General features: G+C 35.7%; 2 protein-coding genes across 2 annotated transcripts in view; one reads left to right on the top strand and one right to left on the bottom strand.

Annotated features, from left to right (window-relative positions):
- The window catches only part of HMA1 (heavy metal atpase 1), a 234,860-nt gene that overhangs the window by 128,609 nt on the left and 85,560 nt on the right, over nucleotides 1–20,691 (top strand). The window contains exon 9 of the mRNA XM_089820565.1: nucleotides 15,521–15,679. Within this exon, the coding sequence (XP_089676691.1) occupies nucleotides 15,521–15,679 (159 nt within the window). The remainder of the gene's footprint in view (nucleotides 1–15,520; nucleotides 15,680–20,691) is intronic.
- Nucleotides 17,081–19,343, bottom strand: LOC149567382 (uncharacterized). Its single transcript, XM_089823380.1, has 3 exons — nucleotides 19,048–19,343; nucleotides 18,515–18,893; nucleotides 17,081–17,148 (listed from the first exon to the last, which is right to left on the bottom strand). The coding sequence occupies exons 1-3, from the start codon at nucleotides 19,273–19,275 to the stop codon at nucleotides 17,081–17,083; spliced, it is 675 nt and encodes a 224-aa protein (XP_089679506.1). The 5' UTR covers nucleotides 19,276–19,343.

Raw genomic sequence — 20,691 nt, forward strand, 5'->3', positions numbered from 1 at the left:
ATGAGTTGCATGGGGCTTCTTCGCCAAAATTGATTTGCGATCCGGATACCATCAGATCAGGATGAGAGCAAAGGACATTGAGAAAACAGCCTTCCAATGTCACTATGGCCACTTTGAGTTCATGGTTATGCCATTTGGTCTAACCAATGCACCCGCTACATGTCAAAGTTGTATGAACCAGGTATTCAGGAAGCAGCTGAGGAGATTTGTCTTGATCTTCTTTAATGACATTTTGGTCTTCAATAAGACCTGGGAGGAGCACTTACATCATCTGGAGGAGGTGTTATCTATTCTGGAGAGAGAGTCATTGTATGCCAAGGAATCTAAATGTGAGTTTGGCATGACTGAGCTCCTTTACCTTGGGCATATCATTAGTGTAGATGGCGTTCGGGTTGATCCCGAAAAGATTAGAGCTATTGTAGAGTGGCCTACTCCCACAAACCTTACACAGCTTAAGGGATTCTTTGGTTTATGTGGTTTTTATAGGAGGTTTGTTAAGGGATTCTCACAGATTGCTACACCCTTAACAAATCTTACCAAGAAAGGAGCCTTCGTGTGGACAGGGGCAGCGTAGAGGTGTTTTGAGCATTTCAAGCAGGTAATGTCTTCATGTCCAGTTCTAGCTCTATCGGATTTCACGAAGCCTTTTGAGCTTCATTGTGATGCATCAGGTGATGGGATTGGAGCAGTATTGATGCAGGAGAAGCATGCCATTGCATTCGAGAGTAGGAAGCTCTGAGGAGTTGAGAAGAGTTATTCTGTCTATGACCGGGAGATGTTGGCCATAATGCATGCATTGGCCAAATTTCGATCATATTTGGTAGGTGGACGTTTTGTGATCAAGACTGATCACAACAGTATTAAATACTTCATGAGCCAGTGTGATCTTAATGACCGACAACAAAAATGGGTGACTAAATTGCAGGCTTATGACTTTGACATAGAGTTTGTCAAAGGTAAGAAAAATGTGGTGGCTGATGCCTTATCTCGGAGACCTCACTTATGTGCTTTGGCAGAGATTTCAGGAGATTGGAGAGATCGGATTATAGCAGAGTATGTCGGAGATGCTTGGGCTTTTGGATTGATTTCAGGTACCATACAGGATGATCACTATGAGGTGATAGATGGATTGATCAGAGTTCAGGATAGGGTTTATTTGATTCCATCATCACATTTGAGAGAGGCGATATGGAAGGCATTTCATGATGCACCCACAGCTGGACATCCGGGGGTCTTCAAGACCTACAGGCAGATCCGAGAGCGGTTTTCATGGAAAGGGCTCAAGGATGATGTTCAGAGGTATGTCAGGGAGTGTGTGGTTTGTCAACAGAATAAGGGAGAGCACACATTTCCTGCTGGTTTATTACAGCCCTTGCCCATTCCTGATAGGAAATGGGAAAGTATTTTGATGGACTTCATCACTGGTTTACCACGAGTGCAGGGAAGAGATTGCATCTATGTGGTGGTGGACCGCTTGACGAAGTTTGCTCACTTCTTTGCTATTCTGTCCACTTACACAGCAACACAGATGGCAAATCTTTTCTTTAGAGAGATATTCAGGTTACATGGGCTGCCCAAATTCATTGTCAGCGACCGGGATAGTAAGTTTATGAGTGTTTTTTGGCAAGAGTTGTTTAGGTTGTGTGGTACAGATCTTACACCTAGCACTAGTTATCATCCACAAACAAATGGGAAAACAGAGATTGTGAATAAATGGGTGGAAGGATATTTGAGGAACTATCTAACTGCACAACAAAAGGCTTGGATCAGATGGTTGCATATGGAGAGTATTGTTATAACACCACTTATCATATGTCCATCAAGATGACTCCTTTCATGGCACTCTATGGTTATGAAGCACCTAGCTTCATGGATTTAGTTTTGGGGGACAGTAGAGTGCCCAAAGCCAAAAACTTATTGCAGGATAGTCAGGACATCCTGAAAGTGCTCAAAGAGAATATACAACAGGCCCAGAATCAACAGAAATTGTATGCTGATCAGCACCGAATAGAGCGTAGCTTCGAGGTAGGGGATATGGTTTATTTGAGGCTACAACCATATAGACAGTCATCGCTCAAGAAGAGCGGAGCTGAAAAGTTGAAACCTAGATTTTATGGTCCCTACAGGGTGATTCGCAAAGTGGGCAAAGTCACCTATGAGCTTGAGCTTCCAGAGGGCAATCGAGTGCACAATGTGTTTCATGTGTCTAGGCTTAAGAAAGCCATTGGTCAGAATGTAGTGCCTTCTGTAGGTTTACCCCCTTTGGATGAGGGGAAGCTTGTGTTAGTACCCGAGGCTATTTTGGACACCAGAGAGAGGAAGCTTAGAAACAGGATAGTGAAGGAGTATTTGGTCAGATGGAGAGACCTGCCGGACGAAGATTCTACATGGGAGAGTGAGCAGGTTATTCAGCAGGCTGGACTGAGATTGCTTGAGGACAAGCAATTTCAAGGGGGGCGGACTGTAATGTCCCCATTTTAGCAGTTGACCAAGTGTGTGTGCGTTAGCTTTGTTCTACATGGTCCCGAGGGCTAACGAAGGGTTTAATGGGATCTTGGAGTGTTTTGGCCTAGTCATTTCCAGTTTGGGCCAAAACGAAGTTGATTTACTCAGTTTCAGGCATACTTACTATTTTTAGTAAGTCGGCAGGACACAGTGCAGGTCAATTTTGGTGATTGGATTTGATACTCTTCGGTGAGAGCTTTCCGATGAGCTATCACTCGCATTATTCGAAGTCCGATTGCTAATACATTTTAATGCCTGAAGTTTTATTAAAATAACGTCTAATTTAATTGTTAAATATTAAAGTGTTACTTTAATATTTATTTTATGGGGATGTGTACCCAAGGGAGACATAAGGGGTATTTTAATATATGTTTTATATACTACACATCTTTTATCCTACATTGCTCATATGAGTTGAGCGGACGCTTGGAAATAGAATAAAAGGAAGCATTTGTGGCTTCATTAGCCAAGTTGAATATGAGAAGAAATTGGTGTGTGAGTTGCAGCTCCGTTCTTGGCATCTGAGGACGTCTATCCTCTCTTTTAACATTCTAGACATCATTCCCTTGGGGTTTGGCCTTTGGAATTCTTTGTTATTGGCTTCATTATCAAGCAATTTAGTTGCATTTCCAGCTACAGGCAGATTTGGTATTTTGCTCATATTTTCTTCACTACTTTTCCGACGCTTATGCCACTTTGAGGGAATGATATTACGAAGGTAGTGGACTGATTGAAGGACAAAGCACTGTAGCAGCAAGTTCGAAAGCATGGGCTGGAGTATTATGTCAATACTGCTGAAGTAATTAGTGAGTTGATAAATCTGCCATGTATTTGGTTTTATGAATTCTGAAAAATAACATTTTATTAGCAGCAGTTCATTTCCACTTTGCATATTATTGTAGTTTCTTTCTTGTTTATGTTGTATGATACCAATTCCATGCACAAAACACAACAAACAAATAAACGTTTGATTTCCGGAGTTATAAGGAGTTTAAAACATTAAACGGAGAAATAAGAGGTTGAATGCAAATTGTTTGACAAAATTCCTTTCAGCAAATTGGTTTAGTTTTTTGCGACATCCAGGGGTGCCCATTACAAAGGTGCTACTAGTTTACTTATTATTGTACTTATTGACAAAGTGCAAGACAGCAATATATATCATACATGTGTTCACACAGATCAAATTAAATGAAATTGGTAAGCCAAAACTTGAAAGGTCTAGGGTTAGTTAAGGCCATTTTCAAACAATGCAGGCTACCACCATTGTCAGCCATTTTTTGAAAGTATTTACTAATGCTGAAGTCAAATCAAGGTGTGTTCATTGCCTAGCTAATTGACAACCAGTGCTGACAAAATTTGAAGACAATAACATGGTCCAGTTATTTCCACATTACTTCGACATGTCCTACATCTTCTTTTCAAATTGCTTATCAACTTTTCACCTCTTAACATTTCAAGTGAACAACTAGCTCATCCTCAAGGATCAGTTTTCTTTTTGAAGAAAATCAATGCATACACTTTTATTATACCTATAGTCAATGAGTTTTAAGCCAGACATGAATACCCATAATAAACATTTGATAAATGTTTTGGTGGAAGAGACATGGGTAAGCTTTTAATTATCTATGTTTCACCCAATGTGTATTTGTTATTGATATTTTTGATGATGATGTCATTGGGCCTGATATTGCCATTGAATCTCAAGTCATATTCTTGGCATACGTTGTCTGAGCACTTCTCAGTTTCAATTCAATTGATTATATAAGCAATTTAGAACCTGGAAATAATAACATTGGCATCCTAAATGCAAATGTTATGCTTTGTCGGCTGATTCTCAAACATATTATAGTTCACATGTATTTGTTCTTAGTCTAGCTTGAATAGATTGACTTGTTTGATCTATCTATGACAACAAGACCAGTGTATTATGTATATTCCTTGGGATAAATATTTGTTTAGTGCATCTTCTGCTGAACTTAGAAGACTCTTTAATATGGTGGGGTAATAAAGATTGTCCTCGCATGTTTCTTTCAATGAGCATTGGAAATCTTGTTTAGAATATCTCTGCGCATGGTTGATATCAAAATTTCTAAGGGCTGGAGTTGATATTATGTTAAAGAACTGTCAATTTCTTGAGAAAAATATTGATGTCAATTTACTTAAAGGTACCTGATTGTGTTTATCTTCTTCTCTATACTTAGTGCAAGAGTAGCATGTCATCAAATCCCTTGAAACTAACATGTACAGTTTTGGAAGTTATTGTTTCTTCAATCTTCATTTTAAACTACTATGAACTCGGAGGCATTCACATCTGTTATATTGTTTTCCAGCAGTCTCTCTAGGGCTAGATTTTGCTAGTCAATTGGGTTTGTTGCCCATCTTTCTAGTAAGTTTCGCATGAAGATTGCTTGTCCGTAGTCAGATTAAATTGATGTTCCCTTTTATTCTTCGTATTTTGTAATAACCTCTACAAAAGTTTCCACAAACTGTTCATACTTAAGCTCAAACACATGTTTTGTAAACAGTTTGGAAATCATGAAATTGATCAAATCTAATTTGAAGATGTTAAAACAGTTGTAACTCTAAATTTCTTTTACAAAAATAATAATAAATAGTTACCGTACATGAAGATAGTCATTGATAGTTTCAGAAATTCTTGACATTCAACAATCAATTGCTGCTAAAAATTTATTATGGAAATGCAGAGCTGAAATGGAAAATCTTGCAAACTTTTGTAAGGTTCCTCCTCACACATACTTATTAAATATGAATATCTATGTATGTTTTACATTTAATCCTATTATCACTTTAAAAGAAAAAAATAAAAATTTGTTGGTGTGTTTTTGCCCTGTATTTTGGGCATGACAACTTTCAATTCTTGAATACTTTCCTGAGTTTCATATGCATCATAGATTTGATAAATCATTTCTTTTTGGCCATATACATGGTTGTAGAAGTGAATTGCCTTGGTCTGAGTGGCTGATTGGTGGTATTTCAGGTTTGACATATACATACAGAGATATCCAAACCTTGATTATTTCATCTTCATAACCTGTGAATGCTTTATGACTGATTATGGTGAATAATCCTCATAATATTGATTACCCAAAGCCTGCGCTCTTCATTATACCTTCATAAAGTTTAATGCCATCTCTGTACAAGTTGTGACTGGCTGTAATACACATCAAACTGTCATAAATAATATTTAATGCAACACTTCATCACTTACAATTCCCTCATCCAAACAGCGATCAGCAACTGAAGCATAGGAATTTAATATAGAATGGCCAACACAATAAAAATTAATCTGTCTTCTACAAATTTATTATTTGCCTCACATTGGTACCCTATTGGGCCTTCTAAGAATTTGTACCTTTTGTCAATCACTTCAAAAATCCTCTCAAACAGGTCACCCAGTAGTTAGATTGACCTACATTAAGTTTTGATGACTTCAAATTCTTTAAATTGTGCCTCCCAATGCACACCAAGTTGGTACAGCCCAGCTAGTGTATAAGAATCAGAGAAACAAAAAGCTCCAAAAAAATTCTGCTTATACCCATTGTTTTGCAAATTTTTCCCATAGACAAGTTTTTCCTCAAAAAAAATGTTCTTTAAAAAAAATCATTGACTACAATTTTCAACCTTTTTTACATTATAAAATTGCAAAGAAGCACATTTGAAATGCATCTAAAACCCTAGTCAATCTCCTGCCAACTCGTGAAACCCTCAAAACCTGTGAAATGAGAATATTTTATGAATAGTGCACAACTATAAACAAGAGCTTGTCAAAACATAGATAGAAGGCACAACTAGTTGCAAATTTGCATGGAGTTGGGATGTGATGCATTTGAGTCAAAGGCAATTTTTTGCTGCAATACTATCGCAAATAGACTCTATAACTTCATGCCATATAAATAGTAGTTACATAATATTCAACCAGTGTGTACAAATAGATGAATAAATTTTTCAACTTGTACATCACAAGAATCTTTGAATTTAAATTTCCAAGATAAAAAAAAGTTAATTCTATCTTATTTTGGTTGAACTTCCATCCAATAGGGTAGTATTTTAATGTTATGGCAAGTGTATGGTCTATATTATGATGTTATATCTTTGCTTGCTATTCATAATTTTTGTCTACTTTATCATGGTTTAATTTATCTAATACTCAAATGCTAGGGTTTCCATCAACACTGTCAATACCTTTTCACACATGTTTTAATTTTATGCCTAATTCTTGCTATTTTGTGTGCTAAATAAAAATTTCAATGTGCACATCTGTAATAACCCCAACAGGTTATAACTTCTTCAAACACAAAAAATCTTTATAGTTCAGTTGTTTGACATTTCATCAAACACTTTGCAAGCAAGGGTCCTCTGACTGATATAACTTTTCAGATTGCTGCAGTGATTCTTGTTTGGATTTGCCTCAAAGAGAATGCTTACAAAAGACTCCAAATTGTCTAAACAATGATCTAACATAAATATGCAACTAATTTTGGCAATAGTGAATGCATATATGAGTTCTAATCATGAAAATGATCACCTACAGCCAACTGGTATTTTAACAAACAGTTGGTATGCAAGCTAACTGGCTGATAAGAAATGATATATTAACACTCAAAGACAACTATTAATGACCAGCAATTGTATCTCCCTTATTGAGAATTTGAGTATCCAATACAATATTCATACTAAGTTAGCCAAGACTCTTGGCATTTACAAAGATATCAAAATATGATGCTTTCTGGTAAAGTAATATGCACCTACAGCTGCCAATGAAAACTAATGCAACACTAAATATTTAATTTCAATACTCCCCTACAGCAGTACGCTAATCACATGCATGATTAAATACAACTAAAGCCATGGATTGCTGAGACCATTGTGATAAATGTAAAAATGAATGATGTATCTATTAATGAATGACAGTTACAACAACACTCTATAGTGAAAGGCAACTATGAAAATACATATCAGACCTGGCATATGAAGTCGTCTTAGAGAATAGATGTATTGCAATACCACTGAACAGAAAATAACCTCCTCAAGTGCCCAAGTCGTGCCTCTCTAGCTGCCGCCCTTGATTGTAGATGGCTGTAATAATTTTCTTTGCTTTTTTTTTTTTTTTTTTTGGATTGCTTTTCCGGACTTACTTTTTCGGCCTGCTTTTTTCGGTTCTGCTTTTTCGGCCTGCTTTTTTCGGTTCTGCTTTTTCGGCCTGCTTTTTTCGGACTGCTTTTTCAGCCTGCTTTTTCGAACTGCTTTTTCGGCTTGCTTTTTCGAACTGCTTTTTTCGAACTGAAATATTTTTTCTCAATGTAGCACAAATAGAAGACTGAAGTATCTTCCTCCTAGCTGCAATAATTCAAGTGATATTTCACACCCTCAAAATTGCGTACCAATTGAGAGTTTTTGTTCTCAATGGCCACAAATATTTTTTCTCAATGTAGCACAAATAGAAGACTGAAGTATCTTCCTCCCAGCTGCAATAATTCAAGTGATATTTCACACCCTCAAAATTGTGTACCAATTGAGAGTTTTCGTTCTCAATGGCCAGTTGTGACTATTGCAGAAACCCTAGGCTCCACAATGCATATCAAAAAACATCAACATCAATAACAACAAATCTGGATGATTAGAATGAAGCCCGGGGTGCCTATTATTCTTTTTCTCCACTTTCTCCAGAAACTTCTAGAACATTATTTTATTTTATCTATTAGTGATTTTATAAAAAATATTTTATAATTCAAGTCACTTTATTAAATTAATTAAATATAAAGTTACCTTTTAATATTTATTTATTCGATAACTTTATAAATAATTAACTTAATATCACTTATCTATTTAATTAAAGTAATTAATTAGTCATCCTCATAAAATATTCATTATTTTGGACAACTTAATTAATTAAATTAATTAAATCAAATTGCCTCCAAAATGGGGACATGACAACATCATAAAGATCTTTCAAATAAAATTAACAAGATAAAAAACAGTGTTACTTGGGGATGCATCCCCATTATATTTTCAGTCGTCCTCGTCCCAAAAACATCTTAGAGATTTGGAGATACTTAGGGGACTTTGACTTTAACTTCTAGAACAAATTAGACTGACTCTTAAAGTAACACAAATTTGGCATATGAATTCTGCTAATTCTTATATTTTTAGGTTCTATTATGTATAAGTACATGCTTTATCCATGTTTTCATAGAAATATTTTAAATTTCTCTATATATTTTAATTTTTATATTGTTATATAACCGTCCCCATTTGCCATCTCCCCTCATCCCCAAAATTGGCAAAAAAATTTGTGGTCCCAGAAAGCCGTCCCGCTGTCCCTTGCCATCGCCGTCCCAAAAACTCGGGGGAATATAGATAAAAAATGTTAAACATATTTTATTTTGGTCAGACTTCTATCCAAAGAGAGTATTTTACTAGTATGATAGGTGAATAGTCTATATTCTAGCTAGCTTATCTAATCATATATTATGTCTACTTTATCATGATGTAATTTTGTGCGTACTTCTTATCTTTATTCTCTGCACAACTAAGTTTTCTTGTGAAGATTAGTTGGTTATTTGGTCTAAAAAATCTTCTATAGAGATAGCCTTTGTAAACAACTAATCCATATTCTTTGCTAAATGCTTCAGTTCAATCCCCATTTAGGTTCTCTATCATATCATTGCTCCGCTTAATGAATATGACAATTGCTATGGTTTCATTTTTAAAGGAGTCTCATTGTTAGATATGAAGACATAATGTTTGAGAGGTCATCTTTGATTACATAACATTTTGCCATCTCTCAAGTAGTAGTACAAAAACCCTTGGCTGCACAATAGCATTACCCTAACTTTTATATGTAACCATGTATTACCAATATGTCAAATTTTTACAACATTAAATCATAATTGTTATTTATCTTGCTTGTTTTTTGTGCTCATCTTGTAATTCTAGTTTACATAAGTTTTGTACTTTGATTAAATTTTAAGGTTTTGTTTAATAGAAATCTTTTAAAACTGACTTGGTTTTGTATCTAGAATCTTTGAAAATGCATTATTCATGCCATTTCACTTGACCTCATATGAGAAATGGTTTCTCTTTTATAGATAGCTTACATTTTTCTTTTGATGATATTTGCTTTGAAGTTTCGTACTTGAAAATTTCTTAGTGATAAAATGTTTTAACTTTTTTCTTTTATGCAACTAGGATGCAAACATGTTTATTGTAGTCTTGGAGTCTTATTAATTTTTCAAAGTTTTCCAAGTACATTATGATATTTCCGTCTATAATTAAACACTCCTTTGATAGTAATAATAACTCGGAGTGCAGTGTCGTTAGTAATATTTTACTGTCTACTCACATCATACAACAAGGGACAATCATTGTCTAAACTCTCTAGTTTAGACAGTTCATAGTCCAATCTCTCTATATTATTTTCCTTCTATATCTTTTTTCTATGAAAATGTCTATAAATTTCAAAAAAAAAAAGTTTCATCTCCTTTTCAACTTTGTCAATGTTTCTTTCAAATCTAATATTTTTCCCATTTATTTTCTATTTGAATCCACCCTCTACTTTTAGCTTGCCAATTTATTTCCCAAAAGTTCTTTGCTACTATGAGGAGGACAATGCTTCAGTTCTCATGAACAGAAAAAAACACTTAAAATGCAATGAAATAACGTCAAAAATATCGCCAATGTTCATAACACCCACCCAAATTCAGCTTTCAAAATGCCTTTGAATATCTTTTTGTTTTTTAGTGAAACCCTTGTCTAGAACTTTAGGTAATTTTCTTGTGACCGCTATTTAGAATCACTCCCACCAACTAGGGACCATCTCTTAGATTTAAAACCATTGATTGGATGATGCTTTTCATTCTCAATAAATCCTTGTAAGAACTTGTTCGTTCGATCCTACATCCTATTATGTACACTTTTATACATAATGAAAATGAGAGTCCAAGACCTTTTGTAGAGTTTGAGGGAAACTAGCTCAATTTGAAATTTAAGATAAAATTAAAACATTTCTTCTGCAAACACCTTTTTGAAATATTTTAAGGTCTCAATGTTAGCCCCCTTTCCCTAGGCAAGTTTTTAACAATAGAATATTGATTACAAATATCTTGCTTATATTGACATCAAGATTAAACTTTAGTTACCGAGTTCTCCTCTTGGCCCTTTGAACCAGGCGAATTTCAAACTAGTTCTTGGTTCTGGTCCTAGTTCCCTTTTGGATTCCACTTGGGTTCAAACCCAAGCAGGTTGGTTCCTCCAGGTTGAACCTAGGTCAAACTAGGGCAGACCCAGGTAGACAAAGTGCGAACCAATTACAGTTCCTTTGGGGACTGTATATAATTTAGTGCAGAAAACAATTATTACAGAATTTGAATAAATATTTTTAACATTAAAAAACAAAATTTGCTGAAGTTCAAATATTTATTCCATCAAATTAAACTAGCCCTCAAGATTTCGTCCAGTGAAATTTTTATATCCAATTACTAATAATGACCCCTATTTGAATAATTGGAAGGTTTTTATAGTGATAAATCATATTTGAAACATTAAATAACATCTTCAATAGGTTAAGGGAGTTGCAAGGTACTTATATAGCATTTTTCAAGTAGGATGTTAATTACAAACAAATAAGCTCTTTGTACAATGAAAAAGTAATAAGCACTGGACAACTTGGAAAGCAGTAATGTTATAAGTGCAGTTGATCCCAATAACATTGACAATGTTTGTGAACCAACTAATGCCTTTGATGAAGAAGAAGATGACGATTTAGATAATCCATTAGATGATTGAAACTTAGCATAAAGTTCTAATCATTGAAAGCCTAAACATTGATACTTGAACTTGATATTATTTTAAGAGTTTGGTGTTGATAATAGATATGGTGCTAAGATTACAAGTTTATAGTGTTTTTGTTGTTTTTATGATACTTTGTAGAGTTATAATCTTAATTCATTTCTCTAGGCTGCATACATGTGTATGTGTTTGTGTAGTGTGTATAAAATTTTTACTTGTTTTTGTACTAACAGACCCCAACGAACCCACACCCCATTTCAAGATTTTGCCATACTAGCAAACCGGTTCGTCGAACCCAAACTTGAACCCGAACTCAAACCAGTAACTTAGGATTAAACCTATTGAAGCTCCTTTTGTGAAAACACCTCAGAATTAACCTATTGAAAGACCAAGAGAAGTCAACTTTAATTTAGTAACCACCTAAGCCAACTATGCAAAACCAAGAGTCATAACTTAGAATTCCACTTTAGATGTCCCTATGGGAAGTGAACGTGGTTCTGCACAGTGAGAATCGAAGAAATTAAGTAATTAAGCTCAATCACATGGATTGGCTTAATAAAATTGTAACACTAGAGCAATATAATTTTAGCCTTATAATTTTAGTGCAGAATTTCAGTATTTCCAATCAAGTTCTCAAAAGTACTACTAATGTACCTGAAGCTGAAATTAACCTTACAAAGAAGAAATTGAAGTTAAGGGAGGACGATAGGTGCCAAAATAAGAGCTTACTAAATATATGCTTGCTCTCCAACAAGGGTGGGGAACAGCCCAAGAGAGAAGAAATACTTTGAAAAGCATCACTGTGATCCGAAGATTTCAAACTATTAGACGAGGTCGATTCCATCATCAGATGCCAAGAAAAATCAAACCCACAGGGTTATGGGAAAACTTGGAATTGGCCCAAATGCTCAGAAAACAACATTGCATAAAAATGGGGACACTGCAGAATATGTGTAGTCTTTGAATTTATTTACCTTTTTAACATTAATAGGTCCATCTTGAGGGTAGCTTGCACAATTTATAGCATCACGGCTTCTTGTCACTTTGGAAGGAGAAAAGGCATTCTAGTTGTGTTCTAGAGGGGCGTCTAATGTTTACATTTTAGGTGGAGTAGGTGGTCTAGGTCTATCATTTTTGTTATTCCTTTAAAGATACCTTTGATGTTGATGAGCTGGACGATTTGATGGAAATTGTGTATTAAAACCAATAAAATTAATCACTACTCTTTGTGAGAGTTGATAAATAGAACTTTAGATCATTGTTGTGATTGAATATTTTCTCTTTTTACTAGATGTAATTATGTTAGCTTCTAACTTGGCTACTCACTCCTAAGCCTCTTCAAGCTCATCACTCATAGGGTTTGATCATCAAAGCTTCTTTTGATCAAAGGGTTTATAAATAGATTTAGGTGGATTTGAGGAGATAGCTTGAGAACTGCATTGGTTCTATCAACATGTGCTCTGCACTCTCTCGAGGGTTTTTCGTCATCCTTCTTTGCATATGATAGGCAGAGAGAATAAAGTGTCTCTAGTTTGAAGTGTGAAAGAAACTTCTACTGCATGACTTCCCAACTTTTGATTGAACTTGTATTTGGCTGCTCCTTCACACAAGGTTTTAACTTTTGACAAAAGCTCCATTATGACATCTGTGGGTCACTTAGAAAATACTGCAAGCTATAGTGAAACTGAAATATATATTAATTAGGGTGCCATGTGACATGTATCTTAGTTAGTAGTGGCTACCCTTTAGTGCATAGGACATTTCTTTAATAAAACACGAGCTCTTTACATTGCCCAAGATATCTTCTTGTCGTTATTCAGTCCAATTTAAGTTAGACTGCAAAATAGGTGGTTGAGCAGTCATTGTTTTGAGATAATACTTTAAAAAGCACACTCTCCTTAGTGGGTGCCAAAAATTGTCACTGTTCTAATTTTTCTCTTCTGAGACAACACATGGCTAACCTCTCTTGAAATTAGCAAGGGAATCCCTAAGATTTAAGTGCTACTCCTAAAACTCAAGGTTCTGAACAATAGGCTATAGAGCATCCCTTTTTAATCCAAGTTTGCCTGATGGCCTCACCACCAAACTCACCCTAGAATAATAATTTTCAAGGATGGTAGGCTTCGTATATTTTCTCCACGGGGAGTTAATGTGGGGCAACTAAAAGCTACGTCTTTGAACATTTGTTTGAAGGAAGGAGAACATGCTACATGGAATGGAACAGCATGGGCAGAGAAATACTTGGCTATGGTAGAATTTTCCACATCTAATGTTTGCCTATTGAACATACCTGCATTGTCCCCACCTCCTCAATAGTACGCATCTCTCTCCTTTTATAGGAACATTGCCACTACCAATACCAACTACAATTGGCCCGGGCATAACTGATTGGTAGATTGTGTTGGCATTGTCACACTTAGATTTTGCTTCTAACTATTTATGCAATCTATGGACCTTCACCTTCATCCTCTTTTATATCTGGACTCACATTAACTTCATGTCTTGTAAGGCCCAAGAGATGAGAATATACCCTTAAAATCTTGAATGCAAATCTAACACAACTACACATCTACCGCCCTCCTGATTATTTTTTGATCTTTTTTTAGGGCCGTCAGGAATAATAAAAGATATTTTTTGGAATTAAAAAGGGCCCTTTGCATAAGGTTTGGAAATGGGGGAAGGGTACTTAAACCTTTTGTGGTTGTTCTGGTTCATCAACTACTCCCACACCTTGATGAAACCTAGCTTTTCTGAGGCTGTCAGATTCTAGCTTGCAACTCAACTTTTTTTTCTTCCGTCCATTCATTACTCTCACTGCTGCTGCTCATGTTAAAACTTAATTTTTCCCAACAATAATAGAAGTGAAACTGAAAATTAAAAAAGAAACCATACATCTTTTCCTTCAAAATTAAAAAAGAAGAAGAAGAATCACAAACTTGTTCCGCTTCTCTTTCTCTCCCACTCCTCACTTTTCACTGATGATTTCTTTGGTTCCTTCTGCAGGCCCTACTCAAAATGATTACTTTTTCTTTAATTCAGCTGCAATTTTAGAATGAGATAAGAGGCATACTTTTTTTTGGTTTAGGTTCAAGTGTGGTGTGGGGCCTACAAAAAGCAACAACTATTTTTATTTAGGAGCTTTTTTAGAAATGTAGTGAAATAGCCATGGGGACAACAGAGGAATGCTTGAGATGTTCTTGGTTGTCTTGAGGATGTCTACTCATCCCCTCACCCCAACTTAGCACTTTTGAGATGTTCCTTGCCATTCGAGATGTTATGTTGTCCGCTCATTAGCCCTCTATGTTGTAAAAGTTTCCAAGATGGCTAGGGAAAAAAAAAAATTCAGGGATGGCCAGGGATGTTCTTCAGCTGTCCTTGCACCCCCAAAACACCCTTGAGATGGGCATGACTAAAAACCCTTAGGGATGTGTCTTTGGGAAACAAAGAATTTTTTTTTTTTGAAAGAACATGAAAAAATCTGAAAAAACTTACCTTTCATCGATTAATTTCTTTTACGTAAGCTAATTCTCTCTAATAGCACTTAGCAAACAGATTCTATGCCTTTGCAAACCTTCACCTTTAAACCAAAATTAGCAAGCTTCAATAATGAAAAAGGGCAACTTGGAATGATATTGGATGTTTTTATGTCTCATGTTTGTCAAATGAAGCATTTTATCCACATTTTAGGCTTTTAAAAGTGTTTTAGGTTTACTTAAAAAAATTGTTTCAAAAAACAGTAAAAAATATCTGGGTACATTTTTAACAAATGTCAGCTACGAGATCAACCCTTCCATCCTGGGTACCTTATGTGTGTGTCACGGTACTGTCACCCTGCCTCCTGTTCCATCCTGGTTCTGAACCCATCTTTTCTGGTTTACCAGCAGGGGCATTTTTTGGAGGACTTGGTAAGAATAGTAGTTCTCCTGTTTATGTCGTTTCTGCATTTAAACCTAGAAATTGGTTGGTGGTTTTGATACCATTTTTATAGCAATCTTTTTGTTTGGAACTTTAATATCCACGTTCCTATTATTGTAGGTTGTCGTCAATGTACGACATAAATTGTTGAAGTTACATCTTGAAATGGCATGTTTAATATCTCTGAATTTAATTTTAATTGCGAGGCTGATGATTCTGTGAAGGCATAGTTGTAATTTGCAACAGATTGGGATGATATGTTTAAACTTAATAGCTCTGAATTTGATTCCAGTCAGGAGATGATGTTCCTTTAAATGCCAGACTTGGTTCACTGGAGTATATTACATCTCTGTTCAGAAATGATTTTGAATTAAGGAAAATAAAAGAGGCAGCAAGTACATCTCCATATGGATGTGATCTAGTACGTGCAGTGCTTTCTGTGAACAAAAAGGTAAAACATGACATGGAGTTTTATATATGTTTCATGTTTTCTTTTGAGCTATGTGCTGATCTTCTTTTTCTAGTTATGTGTAACTTGTCAGGATGTTTCAAAAGATAGATTGACAATATTTTTTTTCTTTTCGTTCATCTATCTTCATGATTTGTATTCAGACATAGGTGCTTTGGTTTGAGTTCTCCAATTATTTTAATTTTTAATTTATTTTGCTTTTCTCTCCGGTAATTAAAAATGCTTTAAAACTATATCCAAGGGCCCCTTTTCAGATTATATCTAAGTGAAAAAAGGCATTTTTAAAATAACATTTCATTGGCTCTTTCAAAAATGAGATAATTGGGCCCATTCGAAAGATTATTATTTTTATTTTAAAAATGGGATATGACAGTACCATGTCAACAGGCTTGAGTTAAGTCAGCAGTAAGGAACCAAATAGGAAAGACATGATTTTTGAAAAACCAAAGACAAAAAGACAACACTTTGTCTACTAGTTATTTACATAATGCCTGGGTTCTTACTATTTTGGAACCACTTTTGTATTGTTTGTTAGCTAAGAAATAAGGAAATGAGACTTCTCTGTAGATGCTTCTATGTTTTTTGTGTACTGTATAGTATATTATGGTATTCTGAGTAGCAGTTGGAGTAGTCCAAAAACTCTGAACTATAGATAGAATACTGTGTCCTTGTACCTTTCTAGCCATTCTCAGTAATATAAATGTGGTTTCAGTTGGAAAATTGAGTTGTATTGCTAGTCCTGATGTTACAATAGATAGTTATAAATTATTCTGCAAATATTAGTATTTAAATTGCTCCCTTGCAATGCTGTTGTAATATTGACTGCTTCTGCAATGTTGCTAACTTAGAAATTTTATTGTTAATTTGTCAATTTATATCATGCAAATGTTTGTAGATTAAATATGTAGTTGCGTTGGACTTGCTAGTTATAAAAACTTGGAATAAGTAGTTACAGAATTGTTAATTCCTTGTAACTTTGACAAGACAAGTGTTCTGATTTTCAGATCAGTCTGATCTGGATGCATGAATTCCCCTAAGTATTAGTCACTAGAACATATTGTCCCCTCTAGACAGATTGGCATTTTCCTTGTGGCTTTTATAAGCCTTCTTATTTACTAATGTGGTTGGTTAGTTACTAACCATTAGTAATTCTTGGAATGGGCACCAATTGTGAGGAAACAATGATGTTGTTAAATAGGCCAACCTAGAGAGGGATATGTCCATTCAATGAACATGCCCCTTGAGTTAGGTATAAGGGAGGGCTAGATTGCAGATTAGAAGACACACCGAAATCTATTAGTCTGCTCTTCTAGCAATCTGCCCAATTAGAATCATCGATACAAATGTAAATATTTGCAGAAGATCCATGACCTTAACATGGTATCAGAGCAAGGTTCCTTTGAAGAAAGCTTTACGGCTTAAGGAAGATCCTACAGACTTGAATACAAATGCTGTGAATGAATGCAAAGGAAGAAAGTTATGTGATAGACATGAAAGCAGTGTAATAAGACTCGGACTCGGCTCGGACTCGGCAAGGGTAACTTGACTCGTGACCTGGCTCTGACTCATGACCCGGCTCGGCGGTGATTCGGCAAAGTGAAAAAACCTCGAAATTTTGAGATTTTTTAGGATTTAAAGAACATTCCATGCACCCATTATTGAATAAAGCATAAAGACACAATAACATCATTAAATAGAAGATAATTTGATCATAATGCACATGCCACATACTTAAAGTTAAAAACTTAAAACTTAAAAGTCAAACATCGATTACATATGTACAATACTACAAACTAAAAAGTTACAAACTTACAAAGGTAAATTGCTAAAAGTAAATACTATATTACTAGTAATTAAAGTCAAACTAAGATAAATCCATGCAAACCATCAAAATGTATATGTATTATCATTTATGCATTATGAAATCCAACACATCAAGATTCAATAGTCATCATCAAATTCAAATGTTCCAAATGCTGATCATATATTAAGTTACTGTTAAACTGTTAAACAAAAAGTTAAAACAAGACTATAAGTCTATAGCTATGGCTCCTAGTCGGAGTCCTCATCATCATCCTCATCATCATCGTCATCCTCATCCTCATCCCCAACCTCAGCCTCAACCTCAGGCTCAGGCTCAGTATAATCTACAAAATGCCTCTTAGTAAGGCGTCTAAGGTAGATCCTGGATGTCTCAGTAGCCATAGCATCAGCTCCTGAGGTGCCTCTAGGATCAACTGTACTCTCTGCCTCTGGCTCTGCCAATCTCTGTGAGCTGCCACTAGGAACAACTGGAGCTCTCTGGTCCTCTGCTGCCATAGCCACAGCCTCAGCCTAGCCCTCTCTATCTGCCTGGTCAAGCCACTGTAGGTCCTCATCATCAAAGACAGGATCAGTAGCCTCAGTGATCCAATCAGACTCTGGATCAACCTCCTCTAGAGTAATCGGAGAGGTGTCACTATCCAAAATCTCCCTGATCCTAATGCGCAGGTTGTAGTGCACAAAGACTAGACTATTCATTTTCTGCACAGACAACCTGTTATGCCTCTTCGAGTGGATGTGCTCGAACATGCTCCAGTTGCGCTCACATCCAGAAGCGCTACTTGGCTGGCTCAAAATGCGGATGGTGATTTGCTGAAGGTTTTTGGTTGAAGGCCCAAACATTTGCCACCATCTATCTGAATTTTGAAAAAAAGAAAACAAAAAAATATTAGTCTCATTTCAAAATTTGAGCTTTAAGTTTAAAGCTAGAAATTTATAAACTAGATTGTATAAGGCTTAAGCTGCAATCTTTAGTTGGCTGCAATTTTGTACGACCTTCTTTGCAAATTTGAGTTGAAAAAATGGGCCCTGATGCATTATTATAGGCATCCATCTCAAGCAATATATCTGTGGGATTAGGAGACATCTTTGATACCACTGTGTATAGGCCACTAAGAACCTCCTCATCTGCCTTGAAATCATCAAGGAAACGGTATGCCGGATTGAGGTAATAGGCTGCTGCATGGATGGGCTTATGAAGCTGATTTTGCCATCTCCTATCAATTATGTCCCAAATAGGGCCATAGTTTTCCTCAACTCCTACATATTTGGCCTTAATAGTCTCCTTGACCCTATCCATGCCCTCATAAATGTAGCCCATAGAGGGCTTCTCGCCATCAGCAACTCGTAGGAGGGCTACAAGGGGCTCGGTGATCTACAAAACAATTAAACAAAAAAACAATTTAGTGAATGATGAAACTTTGCAAAGTTGCACAATGAATATAAATCAAAAATATGTATGAGACAAATTAATTTATAAAATTTTAAGACTTAAGCTTTTAAAATTTAAAATTTAAATTTTAAATTACCTCCACAATCTTCGAACATGGCTCCCAAAAATTATCATCATCATAAATGCATTTTGTTGCATCTATCCCTGCAGGGCTGCTCGCAAAGGAGGAACTCCATTCTAGACCAACAAACATGCACCTCAACTCTAACCTTGAACTCAACAAGGATTTTAGTGTGATAAAGTTAGAGGCAAATCTTGTGATACCAGGACGAGCCAACTCTTTTCCCTTCGTGTATTTCCTCATAGTGCTGAGGACCAAGGCATGATTATAGATGAACTTACAAAGATTTTTGGCCTTGGTAACACATGATTTCACCCATACAAGCTTACCAATATCCTCTAACATGAGGTCGATGCAATGGGCCGCTCATGGAGTCCAAAAGATTTTTGGTTGTCTCTCCATCAATAGTTTTCCTGCAGCAATTTTAAATTAGTTAGTAAACAATGAAAATTTTTGATGTATTAAAAAACTTTTAATTTTTAAAATTTAATGAAAAACTAAAACAAATTTTTTAGAAGTAGAACTTAGAAAGTTAGAAGTTCAAATTTTACCTGCAACAACATAATTAGCTGCATTATCTGTCACCACTCGGACAACATTGTCTTCCCCCACCTCCCTTATGACCTCCTCAATAGTCTCACATAAGAATTTTGCATTTTTCACACATGAGGAAGCATCTATGGACCTCAAAAACATGGTGGATTTTGAAAGTGGAAATTAAACAAAATAATTATCATTCAAGAATCAAGAATCAATACTCAATAAAACAAAATTTTCGTTATTCAATAATAGTATACATTAAATTTTAGACTTCAAGAAGTAGAGCATGATGAATTACCTCCGCTAGAAACAAGAAAATTTAGGAGGGTTCTGGACCTCCTATCTGTCCATCCATCTGTCATGATGGTACACCCCTTTTGGCTCCAAATCTTTTTGTGGTCCTCTAACTCAAGTTTCATCTCCTCAACCATATCTAGCAAGAGGGGGCCACTCAACTCATCTTCAGTGGGGGCTTTGAACCCCGCACCACAGATGGAAACTGCATCAATCATCCCCTGCCAATAAGGAGTCCTATTACATTTATAAAAACATTTTAATTAGCATATTTCAAATTTTCAACATCAAGTTAAAAGTATAAAATTGAATATAAATTTTAAAACTTAAAACGTAAAACAATCAAATATAAATAAAGTTGAAAACTTGAAGTACCTGGCTGCTATAAATGGAATGTCGCAGAAAAACCAAAACTTGCAAATTGCTCTTACACCAGCTTGATGTATCTCCCTATTCCAGCTTGATGTATCTCCCTATTCCAGCCCATGCTCTCAAGTGAGGGCTGCGCAACAGGAGTGGTACGCGGTACAAAAAGTTGTCCAACTTACTAGATTTTCTGACTCTAGGACGAAGAAGAGCAACACTACTAGAGGGGCAGCAGCAGTAGCATCACTAGAAGTGCAAGGAATAGATGTAGAAGAAGCACGAGCAATAGAAGCACTAGGACGATAGGGGAGACGGGAAGAACCTTCTCCAGCTTAGCCTACTGACTCAGAAACATTTGCAGATGAGTGTGGAAGGGAACTAGAACCAATCAAAGCTAACTCTTCTAATTTTTTTTTTAAAAATTCTTTTTCTTGTTCATATTTTTCCAAGGCTACATAA

This window comes from Cupressus sempervirens, chromosome 3, assembly GCF_028749045.1.
Source record: "Cupressus sempervirens isolate cs-2001-9-10 chromosome 3, ASM2874904v1, whole genome shotgun sequence".
Classification (NCBI taxonomy): Eukaryota; Viridiplantae; Streptophyta; class Pinopsida; order Cupressales; family Cupressaceae; genus Cupressus; species Cupressus sempervirens.

Excerpts from the sequence above, each read along its gene's own strand:
- LOC149567382 (XM_089823380.1), bottom strand. The coding sequence starts at position 19,275 with ATGAGGAAATACACGAAGGGAAAAGAGTTGGCTCGTCCTGGTATCACA. Across the intron at positions 18,894-19,047 it reads CATGTTCGAAGATTGTGGAG|ATCACCGAGCCCCTTGTAGC; the intron begins GTAATTTAAAAT and ends ATTGTTTTGTAG. Across the intron at positions 17,149-18,514 it reads AACTCAAATTTGCAAAGAAG|CATTTGTATTCAAGTCTGTA; the intron begins GTCGTACAAAAT and ends ATTCATTCACAG.